This window comes from Podarcis filfolensis, assembly GCF_964270895.1.
Source record: "Podarcis filfolensis genome assembly, chromosome: 7".
Taxonomy (NCBI): Eukaryota; Metazoa; Chordata; class Lepidosauria; order Squamata; family Lacertidae; genus Podarcis; species Podarcis filfolensis.
The window spans coordinates 69374357-69394094 of NC_139603.1; the positions used below are offsets into that span (position 1 = coordinate 69374357).

The 19738-nt window shown below is 39.1% G+C and overlaps 1 protein-coding gene and 1 long non-coding RNA gene across 2 annotated transcripts in view; one reads left to right on the forward strand and one right to left on the reverse strand.

The window, feature by feature from the left end:
* Positions 1 to 8143, forward strand: part of DCAF13 (DDB1 and CUL4 associated factor 13) — a 20962-nt gene extending 12819 nt beyond the window's left edge. The window contains exons 9-11 of the mRNA XM_083621744.1: positions 2388 to 2523; positions 6713 to 6876; positions 7540 to 8143. Coding sequence (XP_083477870.1) covers positions 2388 to 2523; positions 6713 to 6876; positions 7540 to 7627 — 388 coding nt within the window. The 3' untranslated portion in view covers positions 7628 to 8143. The remainder of the gene's footprint in view (positions 1 to 2387; positions 2524 to 6712; positions 6877 to 7539) is intronic.
* On the reverse strand, positions 66 to 19631 carry LOC310766020. The gene is made up of 3 exons (XR_014549925.1): positions 19155 to 19631; positions 1692 to 1725; positions 66 to 206 (listed from the first exon to the last, which is right to left on the reverse strand). It is a non-coding gene; the product is annotated as an uncharacterized lncRNA (long non-coding RNA).
* Positions 19632 to 19738: the final 107 nt, after the last annotated feature.

The following is a 19738-nucleotide window of genomic DNA, read 5'->3' on the forward strand; positions in this document are numbered from 1 at the left end:
AAGCCATGGCATATTTTGTGTTCCTAATTAAGCCCTGAATGTGAAACTTGAGAAGACAGAAGAAATAAGAGATACTCTGTTTATTAAGTTCATTAAAAGCCCTTGGCAAATGAACCAGATGTTTGTGTGATTAAATGAAAGAATCAAGTTATTCACCCATATGCTATTGTATTGCTCTTGTCCTCAGAAGAGTCATTTTTCAAAACCTGTGACAGAAGCAAAAGGCACAAATAAAATATTTTTTTAAAAAGAAAGGATTAGGTGAAAGAAGCATCTGAAATTGCATACAATTATTTTCTTCCAGAGATCAATAAGGAGAGTAGAGGGCACCAATAAAGGCCTTTTCTGTACTTTTATCAGAATGGCATGACTGCTGTTAAATATGTCATGAAGTTAATGATCTAATATGTTAAGGAGTGATTGGACCATTCTTTAAAAAACTAATAATTTGAGCAAAGGGGAGACTTGCTCTTTAGTTACTCTCTTTTGTCTACATAATATATGAAAAACAGTTAATCTCAATAAATTGAATTTGTTGGTTGTTATCATACTATAACCTTAGTTTATATGTGCACAGCCCAAGACTCATGGGGCTCTGGCTTGGTTGTGAGGTCCTCCTGAACTCCTTAACTCATATATAAGTGTGCACATATGCACATACTTCTTTTCAGGCAAACCTCACTGAAAATATTGGGTGAGATTCAGTATAGCAGAAGAGGGTATCCACTACAACCCCCTGTGCACCCCCAAAATCTGCTCTGATGCTTTGGGAGACTCCTCTTGGGCAGATTTTTGGGGCATGCAGGGACTGGAAGGGAAGAAGAGAAACCACAAGTCCCAATTACACAAGCAGATTTCCATCAACTAGAGGATTAATATTGTTTGATGTTGCCCACTGTTTATAGTTGAAACTATAAAAACCAATTAAAATTATATAACACTATATGAGATAAATCTATATAATAAAATGGCCAAGACATACTTCAAAACTGCATCTCTCTTCATCTCAGAGCAAGATTGTTTTTTAGTAGCCCTGTGGTGGCAGTGAATAATAAAATAAAGCTATGAATATGTATTCATGATTGTAATGTGCTTTGGTTGCATTCCGATCTTAATTGAAAACAAATTAGACTACTGGGGACATAAGCAAAGTCTCCATGTAAGTAGTAATTATCATCTATAGCTGTTCTATGTCTTACGTATTTATTTTTAAACAGTAGACTTGAATGAAGAAAAAATATAGGTTACAATAAATAATATAACCAAATGAAAATAATTGTAAATTGTACATAGTTGTTAAATAATTACAAGATGGGTACTCTGCGCCTTTATAAATATTTTAGAGTATAATTTAAATCAGAACAGAGTACTTGTGCTCTAATTTAAGGCGTTATATCAAAGGGTGGAACTCATTTTGCGTAACACTGCTTTTGCGGCTCCTTTTTCTCTCCCTTCCACAAAAAGCTATTCCTGTGGATTGAGGGACCCTTTGGAATAATAATGTTGCTGCTGCTTATTGTTGTTGTTAATTATTATTATTATTAGATGATGATTATTATTATTATTGAATTGTCTTACACATGTTTCAAGCCAATGTGCACGATACAAGAAAAGAACTATTAAAAAACCCCACTTAAAACCAAAAGAGAAAACACCAGCAGATATATATTTTAAAAATACAGGTCAGATACCTTAGCAGAGACACATTCATCCAGCTTGGAATGCCTGTTGGAGAAAAAATGTTCACAGCATCATCTAGGTTTCATCAAGATAGGCTCTGCTGAGTTTTATCTTTGCTGCCACAAGCCAAACTGGTCATGTGACTTTCAATGACATATGTTTCAGGGGGTTTTTGCACTTAAGCAGAACTATGACCAAGCAGGTGTTGACTGAGTTTCTGATTGAATGTCAAAAGCTGATCTATATAGCAGCTTGAACGCCTGATATTGCCAACTGCACACCTAGTTAACGGAAGCTTAGCTGATAGTTACCCCCCCCCCCAAAAAAATCAGTTTGGTCTTCCATGTGCTCAGAGTCATGAGAACAGGCTAGAAGTTGTCGTTATTAGCACAGAGGTGATTCACATGACCACTGTTCATCTCATCTGTGTATTCTGGTAACAGACATCTTCCTTGAGGTGTTGGGTAAGGGCCCCAGAGATAATTATTTTTGAGTCTTTTGTATGCTGTTAGTAATTTCTGAGGATTTAGGTGGTGCTACATATTGTTTAATTTGTCTGCAATACACGTTATATACCTTAAAAATAAACTTATTGGTCCCTTTTATGAATAAAAAATAACACTTTCCAGTGTTGAAAGGAAAATGCATGATGAAAGAAAACATATAAATGTTCCAATTTAATAGGTGTTTTTGTTTGTTTGTTTTAGAGAAGTCTATCATACAAAGCGAATGCAGCATGTCATTACTGTTAAATGGACATCTGACAACAAATATATCTTGTGTGGCTCTGACGAAATGAACATTCGTTTGTGGAAAGCTAATGCTTCTGAAAAACTTGGTGTGGTAAGTAAATTCAAATTATATTTTTTAGTAGTGAATTAAGGTGACAAAATTATATTTATGTATTTAAAATGCTGATCTTTAATTTGGCTTAGTTGTATGCATGATAATCTTTCATTGCAACCAGCCTGCCTTGAGTTTGCTCATTTTCTTTATTATGGTATATATTTATATCAATTTAATATAACTGTCCAGTGGCTCAGTTCACACGTACGGCTAAGAGCAAACCATGTTAGCATGAGGCTGTGGGTTCTCAGAGAGGTTATTGCTGCCACTGCAGTCCTCCCCCATTTCCACGGCAGTACCTGGGGCTCCTGCTCTTTGTTTTCTCCAGATTGTCTCCTCCAGATTTGTCGGGAGCGAGACAAATGATAAGCCTGAGTTTTTAATGACACATTAAATCAGACTGGTTTAGCACTGGACTGGGGTGGACTGGGGGAGGAGCGCAGAAGTAGCTGTTTGGCTAAATGCTCCTCAAGAGAGTAGAGTTGATCATTCAGCTCCATGCTCATGTGATACTGCCAAAGATTAAGCTTCTGAAGAAAAAAAATGCAATAATATTTAATGCATAGGAAGTGTCATGCAGGCTAAACCTTTTTTTTCTTTAAAGAAACCAATATGAATAAGAGGAGCTTCTCCATCATTGCAGAATTCTCCTCTGTCAGATGCACTGCACAATTTTACTTGACGTTTGGATTAGACCTAAATACACTGCTTAGGTTGTGGCTTTCATAGTTGATGAGTGTTTATTTGACTGGTAGTTGTACTTTGACACTGAGGCTGCTCAAGTATTCATCATTTCTGACATTCATGTTTCCTTTGCCTCATTAATGTATTTGGCGTTGCACTCATTACGTAAAATCAGTGGAACACTCTAGCAAGAACAGCATCTCTGCAGGAGCCAGAGGCGCTTACCCTGTCTACACTCCACTGACGATTAAGCCTATGATATTCTGGGTAACTGTGGTGGAGATAAATGACATCTAGTTGTTGCAGCTGCAGGAGAGTGTTCTTTAAAAAGGACTGTGCTGCTTTCCAAAATAGAAACTTTACGTTTCTGCATCTATGTAATGCAGACTTTGTGAAAGCAAATCTGCTTTTACATTGCAAAAGTTGTACGCAATTGAATAAGTTACATGAGATGGGCATTTTAAATATCTAATGTGGTGCACCTGATACAATTTAGACATGCTGCACGCTAATCTTGGGTATCTTCTTCACAAAGAGAAAGCTACAGTTGTGGTCATGATAATGTAAATGAACTAGTAATTACGAGTATTCACTCATTGTAATGTTTTGTAGAACTCTCTTGGATTGTATAACAATTAGTATGGGGTTTAGTAACGCAACGAGCTTTTATAGCCCAGTCTTTTTGAGTTTCTGTCTGAAGTAGTAGCATATAGGCACAAAGATAATATTCGAAGTGCTAGTGTGAGGCCTTTGCTTCTGCCTTTGCTATATAATAACGGGAATCATCTTTAATCTTGGATCATAGTCTCACCCTTAAGCCCAGGACAGCCCTCAAAGCTGATGCTTTGGAGGAAGTTACTCTGGCCTGTTCGTGCTAACAAGAGCAAGTTGTCAGTATGCATTGAACTGAGGTCAGGGAGGTGATGATACAATTGTGCATTTGCTTTAAAAAAAAGAAATATTGAGATTTCTGTTCTAGGTGTTTATAACATGATGGGGCTATGAACATAATGTGAATATCAGGTGCAGTTCATGCCTAATCCTGAGACATGCCCCCGGCTTCTGCTCTACTGCCATTTTGTGAAAATTCATGCTATATTTTATATTATACTGACCTATGTATGAATGCCCCTCATCATAGATGTTACCCCGTCACTTTTCCTCCTATTCCAAGCTCCCTTCCCCCTCCTCCACTTCCTGATTTTGCACACATTCACCTACGCAGTAATTCAGGAATGCTGTGCATATAAACTCACAATATTGTTTTTGTCTGCAGAAGGAGCAGGGTTCTATCAGCAACCATTTTTTAAAGTAATTGCCTTTAATTAAAATGAAAGCCTTTTAATTTGGATTGCATTGACAATTTGCACTGCAGGAATGCCTGGAATGTATTGCTGACTAAACAAACTATTATGGGATGTCTTGAGATAATGACCAAGGAAAAATATCGCATGTAATTTGTAAAGGATTGCTGTATTTCATTCCTGTAAATGTCTGCTAACATTGATTCAATTTAATATCTTATATTTGAGAGCTAAGACAACTCCAGCTCAATATTTGTATCAAATGTTTTCCTCTAGAGCCCCAAAAGGTGACTTTCTTTATTCGTGTATGTTGGTGAAATCATTAGGGATTTGGCATCAAGATGCTTAGGTTTTGACTCTATAGGTGAACAACCCCCCTCCCATTAATTCATTAGACCCTTTTATAGATATATAAGAAAAAAAATGGAGGTGTCCAAGAAGATGGGCTAATTGAAACCGTCCTACTCAATTAATAAAACAAGCTAAGCAGCTGAGTAGAATGGGCTTCTGCTTCCTTGCTTCCAGCAAAAAATTATTCCTACTCTAAAACACTGGAGTGATTAAATTCTGCATAGATTGCCATTAAAGTGATAACAAATAGGCAGCCATTTTATAAAGTATGGCAAACTTAAATAATAAATATGTAAGTTCTTGCGTCAACTTCAGGTGCAAATATTTATCCATTTGCGATTAGATCCAAAGGTGACCTTTGTAGATGGACTTTGATCCAGTTGTGGTACCTGCTAACAAAATTGGGCAGAATGTGACTTCTAGTTATTTCCCCTGCAGCCTTCTATCCACATCATCTCCCACACTGAAGAGGGTTTTTCAACCCTCTGAGGCAAAATTTAAGGCGGAAGGGGGGATCTGTAAAAGTCACCTCCTCTCCCCACTCCTTCCATTAGTGGGTGCTGTGAGTGGAACTCTCCTAGCAGGGTTATTGGAGCCCTAAGATGCCTGATGAAAAATCCAAAGAAAAAATGGGTCATGTTAATGCTTGCATTGGACTGAGCAACTTGGAGATGGTAGCTAGTATGGGTGGCGCTGTGGGTTAAACCACTGAGCCTAGGACTTGCCGATCAGAAGGTTGGTGGTTTGAATCCCCGCGATGGGGTGAGCTCCCGTTGCTCAGTCCCTGCTCCTGCCAACATAGCAGTTCAAAAGCATGTCAAAGTGCAAGTAGATAAATAGGTACCGCTCTGGCAGGAAGGTAAACAACGTTTCTGTGCGCTGCTCTGGTTTGCCAGATGCGGCTTAGTCATGCTGGCCACATCACCCGGAAGCTGTATGCTCCCTTGGCCAATAAAGCGAGATGAGCGCTGCAACCCCAGAGTCGGTCACGACTGGACCTAATGGTCAGGGGTCCCATTACCTTTACCTTTATATAAGTAAGATGTGTTCCCAGAATGGTTTTAGGTAGCACTTTTAAGCAGACTTACTTGAAAACAAGTTCTACTAGTTCTTGGTTTTTTTGAGCGTCCAATCAGCTTTGACTACATTTTTGCCCATTTCTGTTCCACTGGTATTGGAATGAACTATTTATTTATTGAATTTATATATTGCCTTTTTGCGTAGGCACACCAGGAGTTTTACAGTTACACAGTTTTGCCACTCACTCATCTGCAGTTAAAAATGAAGCATGAACAGCCCCTTCCTCCAGCCCTCCTCCTTCCTTCTCACGAGGCAAATGGTGTTTTTTGGCAAGTGACAGGGAGGGGATAGTTTGCCTGGCATAGGCCCTGTTGGTATTTCTGCTTTCCTCTGAAATAGACAATTAATCCACCCCAGGGACTACTTCATATTTGCTGCCTCTTCTAATGGGCAGGGGGATTGCTGTTAATTGGAGGGTTATTTAACATGTGATGTTTTATTCCTTCTTACTACTCTTTCTGCCCCCTCAATCTGAATAGCCCACTTGTGGGGGATGGGAGAAGAATATACAGTTTCTAGTACATCTTTTAAAGAATCCAGATTCTTTTTCTCTTGTGCTTGCACAGTGTGGGATTGCACAATTTTAGCTGATATTTGCCAGGTTCTTGGAGATCTGGCAGTGACAGTTTTGTACCTGTTAGCAGACACACGGGAACCAACAATACTTCTTGTGGAATTGCACACTTCTAAAACTGTTCTGTCTTGCTTTATGGAATAAGTCATCTTTACCACCTGCTCAGTTTTAACACCAGGGTCTGTTTCTGTAGCTTCTTCCTCGGGAAAAAGCAGCTATGAACTACAATGAGAAATTGAAAGAGAAATTCCAGCATCACCCCCAAATCAAACGTATAAGTCGCCATCGACACTTGCCAAAGATGATCTACAGCCAGGCCAGAGAGCAACGTATCATGAGAGAAGCTCGTCGGCGAAAGTACGTTACTTCTTCACTTTGCCTTGTTAAATTACATGTTATATTGGGGCATTCTTTCAGTTAGCCCAGCAACACTTTTGAATAGATTTAGAGGAAACTTGCTAACTTGAAGAGCAGTTCCGTTTACTCTTTTCTATTGAAATTTTACCAAAATGAAACAAATCTGTACAGGAGTCTATTGGCAAGCTTTCATTATTTTACTGCATATTATTCTAAGGGCAAGAAGTTGGACTAGATGATTTATTGGTTCTTGCAAATGATTCTGGAACATTTATTTGTTAATTTAAGCAATTAGATTGCATGAGGCAATGGGGTGGAAAGGGAAGTCAAAGTGGTGGTAAATACGTTCAAGAGAAAAGGAACAGGTGGCTTCTCCATGGAACAAAATAGACGATCCTTAGAAATAGTAGAGAACACTGTAAAATACATTATTCAGTTTTGTTTTAATTGAATCTGTTGCCTAAAAGAAGCAACTCAAAATGAGTTTCTGCCCAAGTTTATGATCTAGCAGCCAGTTAGTGATTTTCCAAATATAGTAGGGCATTTTCAGTATATTGTTTTTTAGAAGCAATGTAGAGCATGGTCAGTTAAGTACTTTGTTTTTTAAATAAAATTATAGCCCTTGTGGCTGAAATAATCTAATTTTGATGTTTTTTATTCTAGGGAAATGAATCGACGGAAACATAGCAAGCCTGGATCTGTACCGCTTGTGTCAGAGAAGAAGAAACACATTGTGGCTGTAGTGAAATAATAGTTTATATAATGGCCTGTTTTATTGGTTGAATTCATAAGGACAATGTGCACAGCCTTTTGTTATATGAGATAATTCTGACACTTTTACTTTTTAAATGTCTCCATTACTATTGTAATGTTTGGATTTTGCATTAAAAAGGCATTTAAAATTTTATATCTAGATATGCTACTGATATAGTTTGTGTTAATTTTGTGACCTCCAGTAGCATTTCATTCTGTTGTACCTTCTGTCAATCCAATTTTGTGTCACCTGAAAAAGAGACACAAGTGTTGCATCCACTGCCAAAAAGGATGAACAACTTCACTATGCAACAAGCAGCTTTCCCTTTACTAGAGACTACATAAGCATTCAGCATGTAATTTCTAAAATCCTATGAAGAGTTCTTCATAGGCTAGATAATTTATGAAACCCTAGTGTTATGACACTTGCCTGTGTTTCCTTACTGCACCCACCAACATAATTGGGCAGTTGTCAATATGTGATATTAAAACAAAGATTTGTGTTGAATAGTAACTTTGTAGTTACCTAATTTAAAGCTTGAAATTTCTAAACTGGAACGGAAAAAATAGACATAACCATTTTGAATGTGATTAACAGCAAAATGTTGATATCTGTTGTTTTACTTCTAGTTACTTTTATTGGGACATGATCAAGACAAAATTAAGAACTTATTCACATCAATTTCAGTTTAAGAGTTAAGCAAGATCTGAACGTCTTTATTATAATCAGTGGAGCTTTTAAAAGTTATTAACTGGCAGGATCAGGTCTTTTATTTATTTATCTGTTTGAATTTTTATAATAACTAAGTTTGCCCTTGAAAGAGAGTGAAATGTTCATCAAGCCTCAGGGAATAGCTATAAAAGTAAATTAATGTTGCTTTAATCTTATGGTCTCTGGGAATTGTGGACCTATGACCCCAGTAGGATATTGTGGACCTTCTTGATGGGTAGGGTAGGAGGTCTGCCCCCAGAGGATGCATTAATGCAGATGTAGAAACCTGAGTAGCTGAGCTCCTTGTATGTGGGTGATGCATTCATGATGGCAGTCAGAATTATAGTTGTTCTGTATGAGCATTGCATTCAGAGTGCTCTGGAGCAGATACTTCAGCCATACCAGGAATGTTGTCTGTTTTCTAGACACCTGCCAGTCTGGTATGGGGGTGTAAGATCAGATCACTGCTCTGCTTTGGAAATGAGCAGAATGGAGGAGAGGCTGTGAAATGAAGTACATATTGAGTCTACTTAACTAAGCAAAAGAAAGCTAACTTCATGTTTACTGTGTGATTCATTTGTTGCCCTCTCAATTTGCTACCTGAGTTATAGCAGCATAGTTCATCATTAACCGGCCAGATAGAATTGGCTCTAAGCTCAATGTTGTAGATTAATTAAATCAACTAGAAATTTAGTTTATTAGAAATTAAAAGTATTATACTAATGGCTTTTCAAGAAAGATGTGAGAGAAGCCGTGGTTCTGTTTACACTATTTCGGCGTGAGATATTTAGAAAATTTAGAGACTATTTTTCAATCACAGCCATGTTGAAAGCAGAGAAAACTGGGGAGAAGCAAATAAGTTAAATCATTCAACAGATTCTTTTTTGTAGAGGGAGAGTTTTCTTCATTAAAGTGTTTAGCGATAAGTCTTCCTTGATTTGGCTCTAAGGTAGGGCATTCACATGTTCAGCTTTTAAGTACTGTAAATAGCCTGCACGCAATAGACTTCACCACTTGCAAGATGTGATGTAAGAATAGTTTAAAGTAGATTGCGAAGAACTTTAGAAAGTATTGTGGTGGAAGGTCTGTGTGGAATTGAAAACCAATAAAGATACTTCAAAATAAAATCCTGGAACAGGACCCAGTAAAAATTCTGCCCTACTCAGATTTTTCTTGAAAAATTCACATAGACTGTTAGTGATGTCCTCCATAGGAATAATTCAGTAAGTACTCCTGAGACAGAAAGTACCGGTCTCATATTTTTGCATCTCCAAGTAATGCTGGAAAAGAAACTGAAACACTTGAAGAACCTCTGCCAATCAGTGAAATCGGTGGGAAATGGACCAGTAGCCTGACTTTATTTAAGGCAGACTTTGTTTCTGTGATTTCTGCAATAATTTAAACCGTCTGGGGGGCATCGATTGATACTAAACTGGCCAAACATTTACTAACAGTTGCCCTGTTTTCTGCTTGTAGTTATGGCTCACAAAATATCTGTGCAGTTTCCTTCGCAAATGATCATCAAGCCTTGTGGTGATGGCCTGGAACTTTGCATTGTGTGTGCGCTATTCATTACCTACTTCCAGTTCTATCAGTTGCTACTTATTCCCTGTGTCGAGTCATAGTGAGCTATAATCGGCTTCTCTAGGAGAAGTGTTTCTAATTGTGGGATTGGGTTAACGATCTGTATCTGAGCCTTCAGCAAGGAGCTTCTTGCATCTTAAGTGACAGGAGTAGGATCAGCATGGTCCTAAGTGCTAATTTTTCTGAAGAGAGCCTAATGGGTGCAGAGCTCTGCAGAGGATTTTATCCATAGGAACAAAAGACCTGAAGAAGGAAGGGGATGTTGACCATAGGAAAATGCTGCATCGTAGATGAGATGGAAGTAGCGCATCAGCAAATTTCTTTACCAGACTGTGTTGATGACAGGAAATGATTTCTCATGCCATAAGCATTCAGGACACAATAAGCCAAAATTATTTTTCCTACAAAGCAAGTAATCTAGTTTTTAAATTTGAAAGAGAAACATTTAATTGGTACAGCTGGATAAATAAAGGTGTATTTATAGATAAGCTATTTGAGGAATAGAGCCTGTTGGGTTTTTTTGAACTAGTTAAGGCAAAAATTTAACCTTTGTGAACAAATGGACAATATTTGCAGCTGCATCTTTTTTGCAAAAGAGTATTTGCAATCAGAAAATACTGGGATGTTTCTGATAAACCCGTGTTTCAAAATAATCCTTCTCTTTCTGGTTGTCTCTGAAGCTCCAAAAACATCAGCGAAAAAAGCATAGAGTAAATAACTGGATTCAAATGGCAATCTCAAAATGTAGAACAAAATGGAATGCATTTGTTGGGAAAGTTTATGTAAAGTATCTCTTTTTCAAATATTTTATTCAAATATATGAAAGTAAAAGTATTTCCCAGTATAATATTATATACACCTTTGGGGGGTTTGTTTATTGTTTTGCATTTTTTGCTCTGCCCATTTTTGCCTCTGGCCACACGCATCACTGGTATGTGGCCCCCAGAAGGGGTCCCATGAGGTAATGTGGCCCTTGGGCTGAAAAAGTTCCCCCATGCCTGGGCTGGGTTGATTTATTTGAACAGCGTATAATGTGACCCCAGGGAAGTGCCTCTATATACACACACACCATAGTTAACATTTCTTAGTGTTTCTGGTTTCTGAAGAAAACCATGTAAGTCTGAATCAGCTTTATGGTCAATGCTGCCCATTTGCTCTGTGCTGAGAGAATAATCAGAGCAAACTCACTTCAATAAAATGAGAATTAGCAAACTTACAGGAACATGACTAAAGTGCTCTTCAAAGTGCCAAAGCTCAGATTACAGGAATTCATCATATCCATGAATCAGATAGCATTGGTCTTGCAGTGTAATTCTACCTAAATTATGTTTGTCAGTTGAGAATGCCAAATTAAATGCTGTTTTGTCAAAATTTATTGCTGCTGTTGGGAAACTGCTTTGATGACATGACAACCCCTCTTGAGAGAGGAGGAGGAGACTGCTTGAACCATTCCTGTTATTGTGAAAAGATGGGGCAAAGTGAGTTAAGACACCAATGGCTGAAAGATTTCTACCTGCTGCACTGCACTGGTGAGAGAGATTACATTATACAAAGGCAAAATCCCAGAGGAATGTCTCTTGTATGTATTCCATAGACATGAATGGGAATTAACTTTTTAATATTTTTTGAATAACATATAAGGCAACAAATACAAACATTTGCTGGTTGGGAAGAGAAGAGACAGCAAGCTTGATTATTGTGTTCTTTCTTCACTGGTGCGGATGAAAGGACAAAAATGTGCATTGAATACTTTATCAATGGTTTGGGACCAGAATATATCAGAAACGGCATACTCCCACCGTCCTCAGCGTAAGCCTGTCAGGACCTTCAACACTATTCATATCACCAAGTAGAACTGTTTAGGATATTGAGAGATAATTTGAGTTTTGCCATTGCCAGGTTTGAAGGGGCCATTGGCAAATGCCCATCTGGTTCATATATCAGTGAATCTCTCTGGTACCAAAAACGTAATTCCAGGCGTTGGGGGAAATTAAAATGGCAGCATCACCATCTGATTGCAAAATAGTTCATTTTCTAGCATAGACATTCTGTTTCATAGAAATAATGGGATTTTGCTAAGGGAAGTTTAGAGTTTGTTAATCCTCTAATGAACAGTTCTCAATGTGTTAATTTATTTGTACTCGGTGCACAGGGAGGTTTTCCATTAATGCACACTTTCAGTTGGAACTCATCCAGGTACCGTAGGTATTAATAACACCATGGACGAAAACTATATGCAAGGTAAAAAGGACAGAACATAATTATGTTTTTTCCTTCTTTGCAAGAAAATTGGAACAATAAGGGTTGTATGTGTTGAGAGAAAGAAAGGAGGGCTTCTGACACACTGGTAATTTCTATACATAATACACTTGAAGCCAAGGTTTCTGCATATATGCGAAAAACACAAATACTCCGAAACCCTGTGTGAGCATCCCAGGATTTCTGGAACTGGCATGCTGGCTCCAGAATCCCCAGAATGCTCTTTCGAGATCTCTCAGCGCTGTCCCAAGTTCGCATGAAATCTTGCGGAAGCATCACAGACCTGGAGAGAGACAGTGTGGTGTAGTGGTTAAGAGCAGTAGACTCGTGATCTGATGAACCGTCTCCGCTCCTCCACTTGCAGCTGCTGGGTGACCTCGGGCTAGTCACACTTCTTTGAAGTCTCTCAGCCCCACTCACCTCAGAGTTTTTGTTGTGGGAGAGGAAGGGAAAGGAGAATGTTAACTCCTTCGGATAGTGATAAAGCGGGATATCAAAACCAAACTCCTCTTCTTGCTTCGGAAGCAAAGCTGAGAGCTTAAAAACTCTTTCTATGCCGGGAAAATCCAGTACAAAAAGAGTTTTAAAACTGTGCCTTGGTTCCTAAGCAAGGCCCACTCCTCATGCTGGCTTAATTTACAGGATGTCAACCAGCTAGCATTCAGTCATGTATTGCTGAAATTGCAGAAGTTACATGTACATAAGATGTGATCGTACTGTATAATATTATGGTACCAGATTAGCCTGCATCTCTCTCTATATGCACACAAAACCCCATTATCTTACAGACATGTTCACAAAAGTATTACTTTGGGCATCTTTACAGAGGGGGTTATTGCAGTGGGCACAGTTACTTTAGGAACACAGTATTGTCTTGCTTTGGTGAGGAAATTAGCAAGTAAATGGCAATATAAACAAATGTAGTTTATTTTCATTTGGCATGTGTATTGGCATACATTTGAGTGAAATGGCTTTTGTCTTGAAGCAACCATGCATAGATGTAGAATAGCAAGATGGTTAGCCGTTACAAATTATATAGGCTATCCACATTCACGTTGTCAGGACTATAAGCTTAAATAATTGCTGTTGCAGAGAGAGAGAGTGCTTTATACAGAATAGAGTAGGGCACTAGAGGACCAGGCAAAATTGCAGCCTACATGCACCAGAAGAGAAAGCTCAAATGCAAATGACTGGTTTGGAGTAATGCGTAGGTTCAGAGACAATGCGATGAGGGAAATGAGAAAGGTATAGATAAGAGGAAGGAGTGAGACACTAATAATTACCTGTGCCAAGGAAGGGAGAGTAAAGAGAAAGCATATGCTCACTGCTGAATCCAGACTTCCTGGCAAAGGCTAAACACACTTTGTATGGTGGAGAAACAGGCCTGGGTACCATTGACAGCAAAATATCCAGAAAAAGGGTTTTTAGGCTGAGGTGATGACTGGGTGGACATCCTTGTTAGCTTACCCTTGAAGTAAATCTCACTACCCTGGGTTTCTTAGAGTCTTCCTAAGCAGCTGAAGGGGTCCCTAATAAAGTTCCAGAAATATAAAAGCCTTCCTTTTGGGATAACATTGGCTTATGCCTGCTAGGGTCATGACTAATCTGAAGAAAACAACAAGCATGTCTGAGAAGCAGGGAGGGGAGGCAGGTATAAAGGGCTTAGGTTTTGTTCATGCAGGCATCAGTGAGTTGAAGCAGACTTGAAAAAGAGTGGAGATAGTGGGTGGTTGCTGATTTGGTTCCAATAATTTATGTATTTATTTAAAATACTTATATTAAGTGTTCTTTTAAATTGTTAAGAATTAAAATTTGAAAACCAAATTCCATACTGGTTGATTTCTTAACACTTGTGTGTTTTCTTTAGCACTTGGGACAACCTGGTGATAGTTGCACTGTTTGATTCCAACCAGATGTTAGCATATCATTTCTTTCAAACTGATAGGCATGAAAGTTGTTGGGGATTTGGTTGTGAGCAGCTGAAGGGGTTCATTTAAGCTGAAGCTTCACTAGAGCCTTATTTCGGGGCAGGTTTCGTATACCCAACAATATAATGAAATACCGTAAAGCATGCCCCATCTCACGTGCAGAATACAGTTCAAACATCATTTAGTGACCACAACTCAGCTAAGAACTCCTAAGGGAGAAATTGAAATTTATAGAATCCAAGCAGCTCTCATTATGGAAATTAAACTCTGAGTATCACCTTGCCAAGATCATTCAACTAGCGCAGCTGACTCTTATTCTAAAGCAGTGAGATCAATAGAAAATGGAAGAAGCCCAGAGCAAAAATCCTTTGTAGAATTTAGATCCTCCTTAATGTTTTCAGAAAACTGTTTCAGTTGGCTTTTAGACAGGCACCGTTATTTAGCTGTGGGGATCTTAGAATACAGTGGTACCGGTACCTCGGGTTAAATACGCTTCAGGTTACAGACTCCACTAACCCAGAAATAGTACCTCAGGTTAAGAACTTTGCTTCAGGATGAGAACAGAAATCGTGTGGCAGCGGCGGAAGGCCCCATTAGCTAAAGTGGTGCTTCTGGTTAAGAGCAGTTTCAGGTTAAGAACGGACCTCCAGAACGAATTAAGTTCTTAAGCCGAGGTACCACTGTACTGATATTATTAACAATGTACCAGTGCACTAGTCCAAGTAGGCACAGGCAGGAAGCAAACTATTTTTGTGTTCCTGTGGCTGTGTACTGACTGGTGCCTAGGTATGAGAAGTTAGCCTTCCCTTTTTCCAAGCCACTATCTGAAGCGGGATATGCTGGATTTTGTCCCTTAAGATGGCAGTTCCGTACACTGTGTACTCTGTATAATGATATATGCATGGTTTTATTTAACTAAGAGGAAATACCACAGCAGCAGGGTATCACCTACTGACAAAACACTTGTTTTGTCGCAGCCTCTTTATTTATAGATATACAGGTTGGCTTTGGGTCAACAAACAGCGTCCAGAAGATACTATCTTCAGACTGGGAGTAAGAGATCAAGAACCCTGTGCCTCTAGCTATCAAGTTCTCACTTAGAAGATGTTAATTATATTGTTACCTGGTAATAAAGTCATCTACAATGACCCATACATTCTAGTAATAGCTAGATCACTTTTTATTAGTTGGAATGGGCTAGTTAAGCAACAGTTTAATTTGTCTTCTCCCTTGTCTATCTGAAGTGACCATACACCAAGAAAACCAAATCTACTTTTTCAATAGGCAGCAATTGCTTGGCTTCAATTTCATCCCACACTCAATTTGAGAACATAGTCTTTTCCAAGAAATGAGTATCATAGTCCTTGGAAAATATGATATTCTGGGAAGACCATCCTACTTGTTGAGAATACTGTTCATTCATTGCTGTGATAGGGTAGAGGTTTTATTTTCCCTCAAGAAGGAGGTTTTAATTCTCTTACAAAGAAATCCACACCAGACACAGCTCACTTGGGAAACTACCAGTCTTGAATCTGTTCTTCTTGGACATAGACCAACGGCTGAAGAGCCAGAGGAAAGAGTAATTCTCTCTCAATTTCAAAAGAATACATGAAAGGTAGCTGGTATGTCAGTATAGATGTGTGGTCAGGTACCAGGTGTGTGGGCAATTCCCAGCTAGTTTTTTTAAAAAATTTTCAGACGTCTGAAGAAGGAAATCCCAAACCAATTACTCATAGATGCTGACAACACAGGAAGACTTGAAAGCACCATATACTGAGTGACAGAGGTCCACTCTGTTATGTCAAAGTTGCTATGTGGCTTTGCTGTCTGGCAACACTACGGAAGACCAAAGATGAAGTCAGGGAAATGCTGCCTGAAGAATCCTGGTACCATATGGACACGAAGGTATTTCTATTGCTAATACTACCCTTGAATGTGATTATATTGTATGTACAAATCTTTTGCAAGTCACTTTGAAAGTCTCTATAAAACAGTATATAAGTAAAACAAACAAACAAACATCTTAATAAATGTGATCTTTTTGGTCATGGAAAACTATCATGTTTGCCACCAAGACAGTTTGCTCTGATATATATCTAGTTGTCTCCTCCAGTTCTGAAGTTGTGCTAACTCATTTTGAAAGAAGCCCCTAGCATTTCAACACAGTAGCTAGCTGCTATAGAACTTAATTTACTATAGTTCCTTGGGTGATTGTTCTTTACTTCATGGATTTCAATCAGGCAATAATAAGATTCTGCTGAATTATTTGAAACAGTGTTTAGATTTATTAGAAGGGGTAAGAAATGAGAAACTGGATTGGATGTTAGCTAATCAATGACCCTAATACAGTAGATGCAAATAATGCATATATTGGACAATATACTCTAAGCTGGACACAGACATTTTCAAATTATTTCACGGCTGTTTATTATTATATTACATAGGAAATTATTCCATGTTCAAATTATTCCTAGCTGGACTAGGTGCAAAGCTTTCTGCTTTGGCAATAGTAGAAATAGTAGACATGTGCTGGTCGCTGGTGGGGACCTTCATTTAAGCACAGTCATAGTGGACCTTATTTGTCTTTTTCTCTTACATGTCTCCACCATAACTTTTAGGCAGGTAGCAGATAGTAAAAAGTTTGATCTAGCATAATATAGAGTCTGTTGAATTAATTTTATTTTTGTTATAGACCATACAAAACTGCCATCAATTCGCTCACATCCTTGTCCACAGCCTAAAATATAAAACCATGAATCCAGTACTTTATACTGCCATTGTGGTGCAAACACAAAGATTATAATCATGGATCCTCATGTCTTTTACATGGAGGACCTCAATTCCAATCCACTATCAAATTAGAGTTTGTGATCTGCATAGACTCACAGTATACAAATAACACAGTGCTTTGTGACACCTTCTTTTGGGCATAGCAGAAATAGCAGGTTGCATTTCAAAATGTTTACTCCAGCTTTGTAGGTTTTTAATGAGTTACTGTTTTAACCGCTTCTGTCCAGCTGTTTCTAGTGACCATTGTTTGCAGGATTTTTAAAAATCTATTTTATTGATGGCTTTTAAATTAATTTATGTCATCTTGTACTGTTTCGTATTGGCACTGATCAAAGTTGAGCAACATTTTTTAAAAAAAGAAAAGTAAATGAATTGATGTAACATTCATGGAACTACTGTGGGGCAAAAATCTAGATTGGAAAAAACCTGTTTCAGAAGCACTTTGAACCCTTGAAAGTGTTACATTGAGTGCCAATAGTTAATATTGCATCATAAAAACCTAAATCTGAGGTACAGATTTTTATATAGCGTTGAATGCATAAAAAAAAAAGATTTTACCAGCTAGTCTCTCAAATAACCAGTTTCCAGGGCATAACTGTATTGAACTGTATCTGAGCTTGTCTGTAAACATTTTTTACAACCATCTGGTACAATGTTATGATATGAATGTATTGAGTTAAGAGGCTTCAAATGGTAAGTGTGTTTAGGAAGAGCTGGAACTATATATTTTATGATATGTGAAGCATAATTTGTTGTTGGAATGGAAAAACCATTCAGTCTGGGAAGTATCATTTCCAAATTCCAGTTTTTGTGACACAGTAATGAAAAGACTCACTAGTATTGTGATTTTTACAATGCAGTGATCTGATATTAGTATAAGTTTAGGAAGTGCTTTCAGCCTTCCCCAGGCTGCTGCCTTCCAGATGTTTTTGGATCACAGACTGGGGCTAGTGATGAGAGCTGTAGTCCAAAACATCAGGAAGGTACTAGGTTCGGGAAAGCTGAGAAAAAAATAACTGTGATACATTTTTTTAAATACTCATTTTATTAAAAATAAAATTAATAACTTATAGGACTTAAATGGGAAAACTATGTGGACACAATATATTCTGATCTCTTGATGTGGATTACACACAGAGCACACATTGAATTCGTGTTCTTCATGCTGAAGGGATAAGCCATGGCTACACCGTATGATATGGTTTGATGTAAGGATACATGTAAAACTTACAAGGATCTATGAGGACCCATGCAAAAAGCCAGATGATGTTGGAAAGATTATTTTGGATAGTGTAGGTGAACTGTGATTATATAATGAATTTCAATATTCTATTTTAAAAAGGATACATGATGAGAAGATGTGCTACAAATCTAGGTTCCAGGATCGGTGCACTACAAATGATTAAACTCATTTTTATGAGTTACTGTGTCATCATGAGTACAAATTAAATGGATCTGGAGCATCTAGGATTTTGCATCACAAGGTGGAATTTATAATCATTATAACGAAGCCCATAGGTACTGATGTGAACTATGATTTGATGGTGGAAATGGGGTAATTTTGTGTAAAAAGCACAAGGACTTGAGTCTTGCAACCATCTTTTCGTGCAATAGCAATGTCATTAACATCTGAATCTGTGCTTGTTGTGAAGTCAATATAAGAGCCACAACGTTTAATATATGGGATCCATTTTTTGTGCCTCAGTGATGCCACAAAGTGCTGGCTCCTTGATTTATACCATGCAGTCTATACAGATGAATGCAAGATTGGGGGAGACCTTCTGCATCTGTAATGATTATAGATGTTCTCCCCTCCCATGGAGACATTATAGTTGTCCACCTGAAGGCACAGGTGACTTCTAGGTGACAAGAGGAGCCACAAACCTTGCATCTCTCTACATTGCGTTGCCGATTGCCTAGCTCAGCATGGAAGAAGCGAAACCATCCCAAATGGAGCCAGTGACAGGGAAGCTGCCTATGTTCTGCAGTGTGCCCTGTAGCAGTGTGGCCATCCCTTGCCCTCGACCCCATGCCTACATGCCCAAAGGGCTGGCCACAGATGCCCTAAAGCCAAATACCTATGTCCAGGCCCTTATATCCCCTTATTAAATGAATCTAAAATAGTAACCGTTCCTTGGTTATGTAATCCCAAACACAGATTACAGCCCCCACTTTAACCCATAGCCAGCTGCAGCTGTCTGTCCACCCTGTTAGCGTTTCCCCTGCCCCTTGGCCAACTGCCACTCGCTTACATCTCCCTCCATGTGAATGTGACAGCAGGGCGAGTTGAAGTTACCGAGGGAGCAACAAATCCGCGTTGGGTCCAGACGAGCCAGGAAACTACCTTGGCACATCTCTTTTTCTCCGCGAAGTTGTACCTCTTCCTCCTCAGGGTTTTCCCTGGCTCAGCCTTGCCTCTCTTCACCCGAATTTCGGGCGTGGGAGGGGAGGGTGGAACTGGCCTCCCTTCTCTTCCATGCCACCTTTTCCCTCCGCGCCTCCATAGCTCGCCAGAAATAACGGCTGAGGAAGGCAGGGCGCTTGTCTGTCACGCTCTCCGCCCCGCCCGCCCGCCCGCTCCCTCACGGCCGTTTGCTCGGCCTCCCTGGAGCGGCTGGGCCCAGTCCTCTCAATTGCGCGCGTCCCCGGTGCCACTTGGCTCCTCCCCCTCTTGCCTCGCGTGATTTTTATCGCAGCCATTCGCCTCCTTACCCCCCACCCCACCCCCGCGCTCCTTTCCCGGTGCGTTTATAAATAAATAAACAAACGCAACTCCTCTCTCTCTCTCTCTCTCCTGCCCCCCTCCCCACCTTCGCGCGCCGCTCCGCCTCCCCGC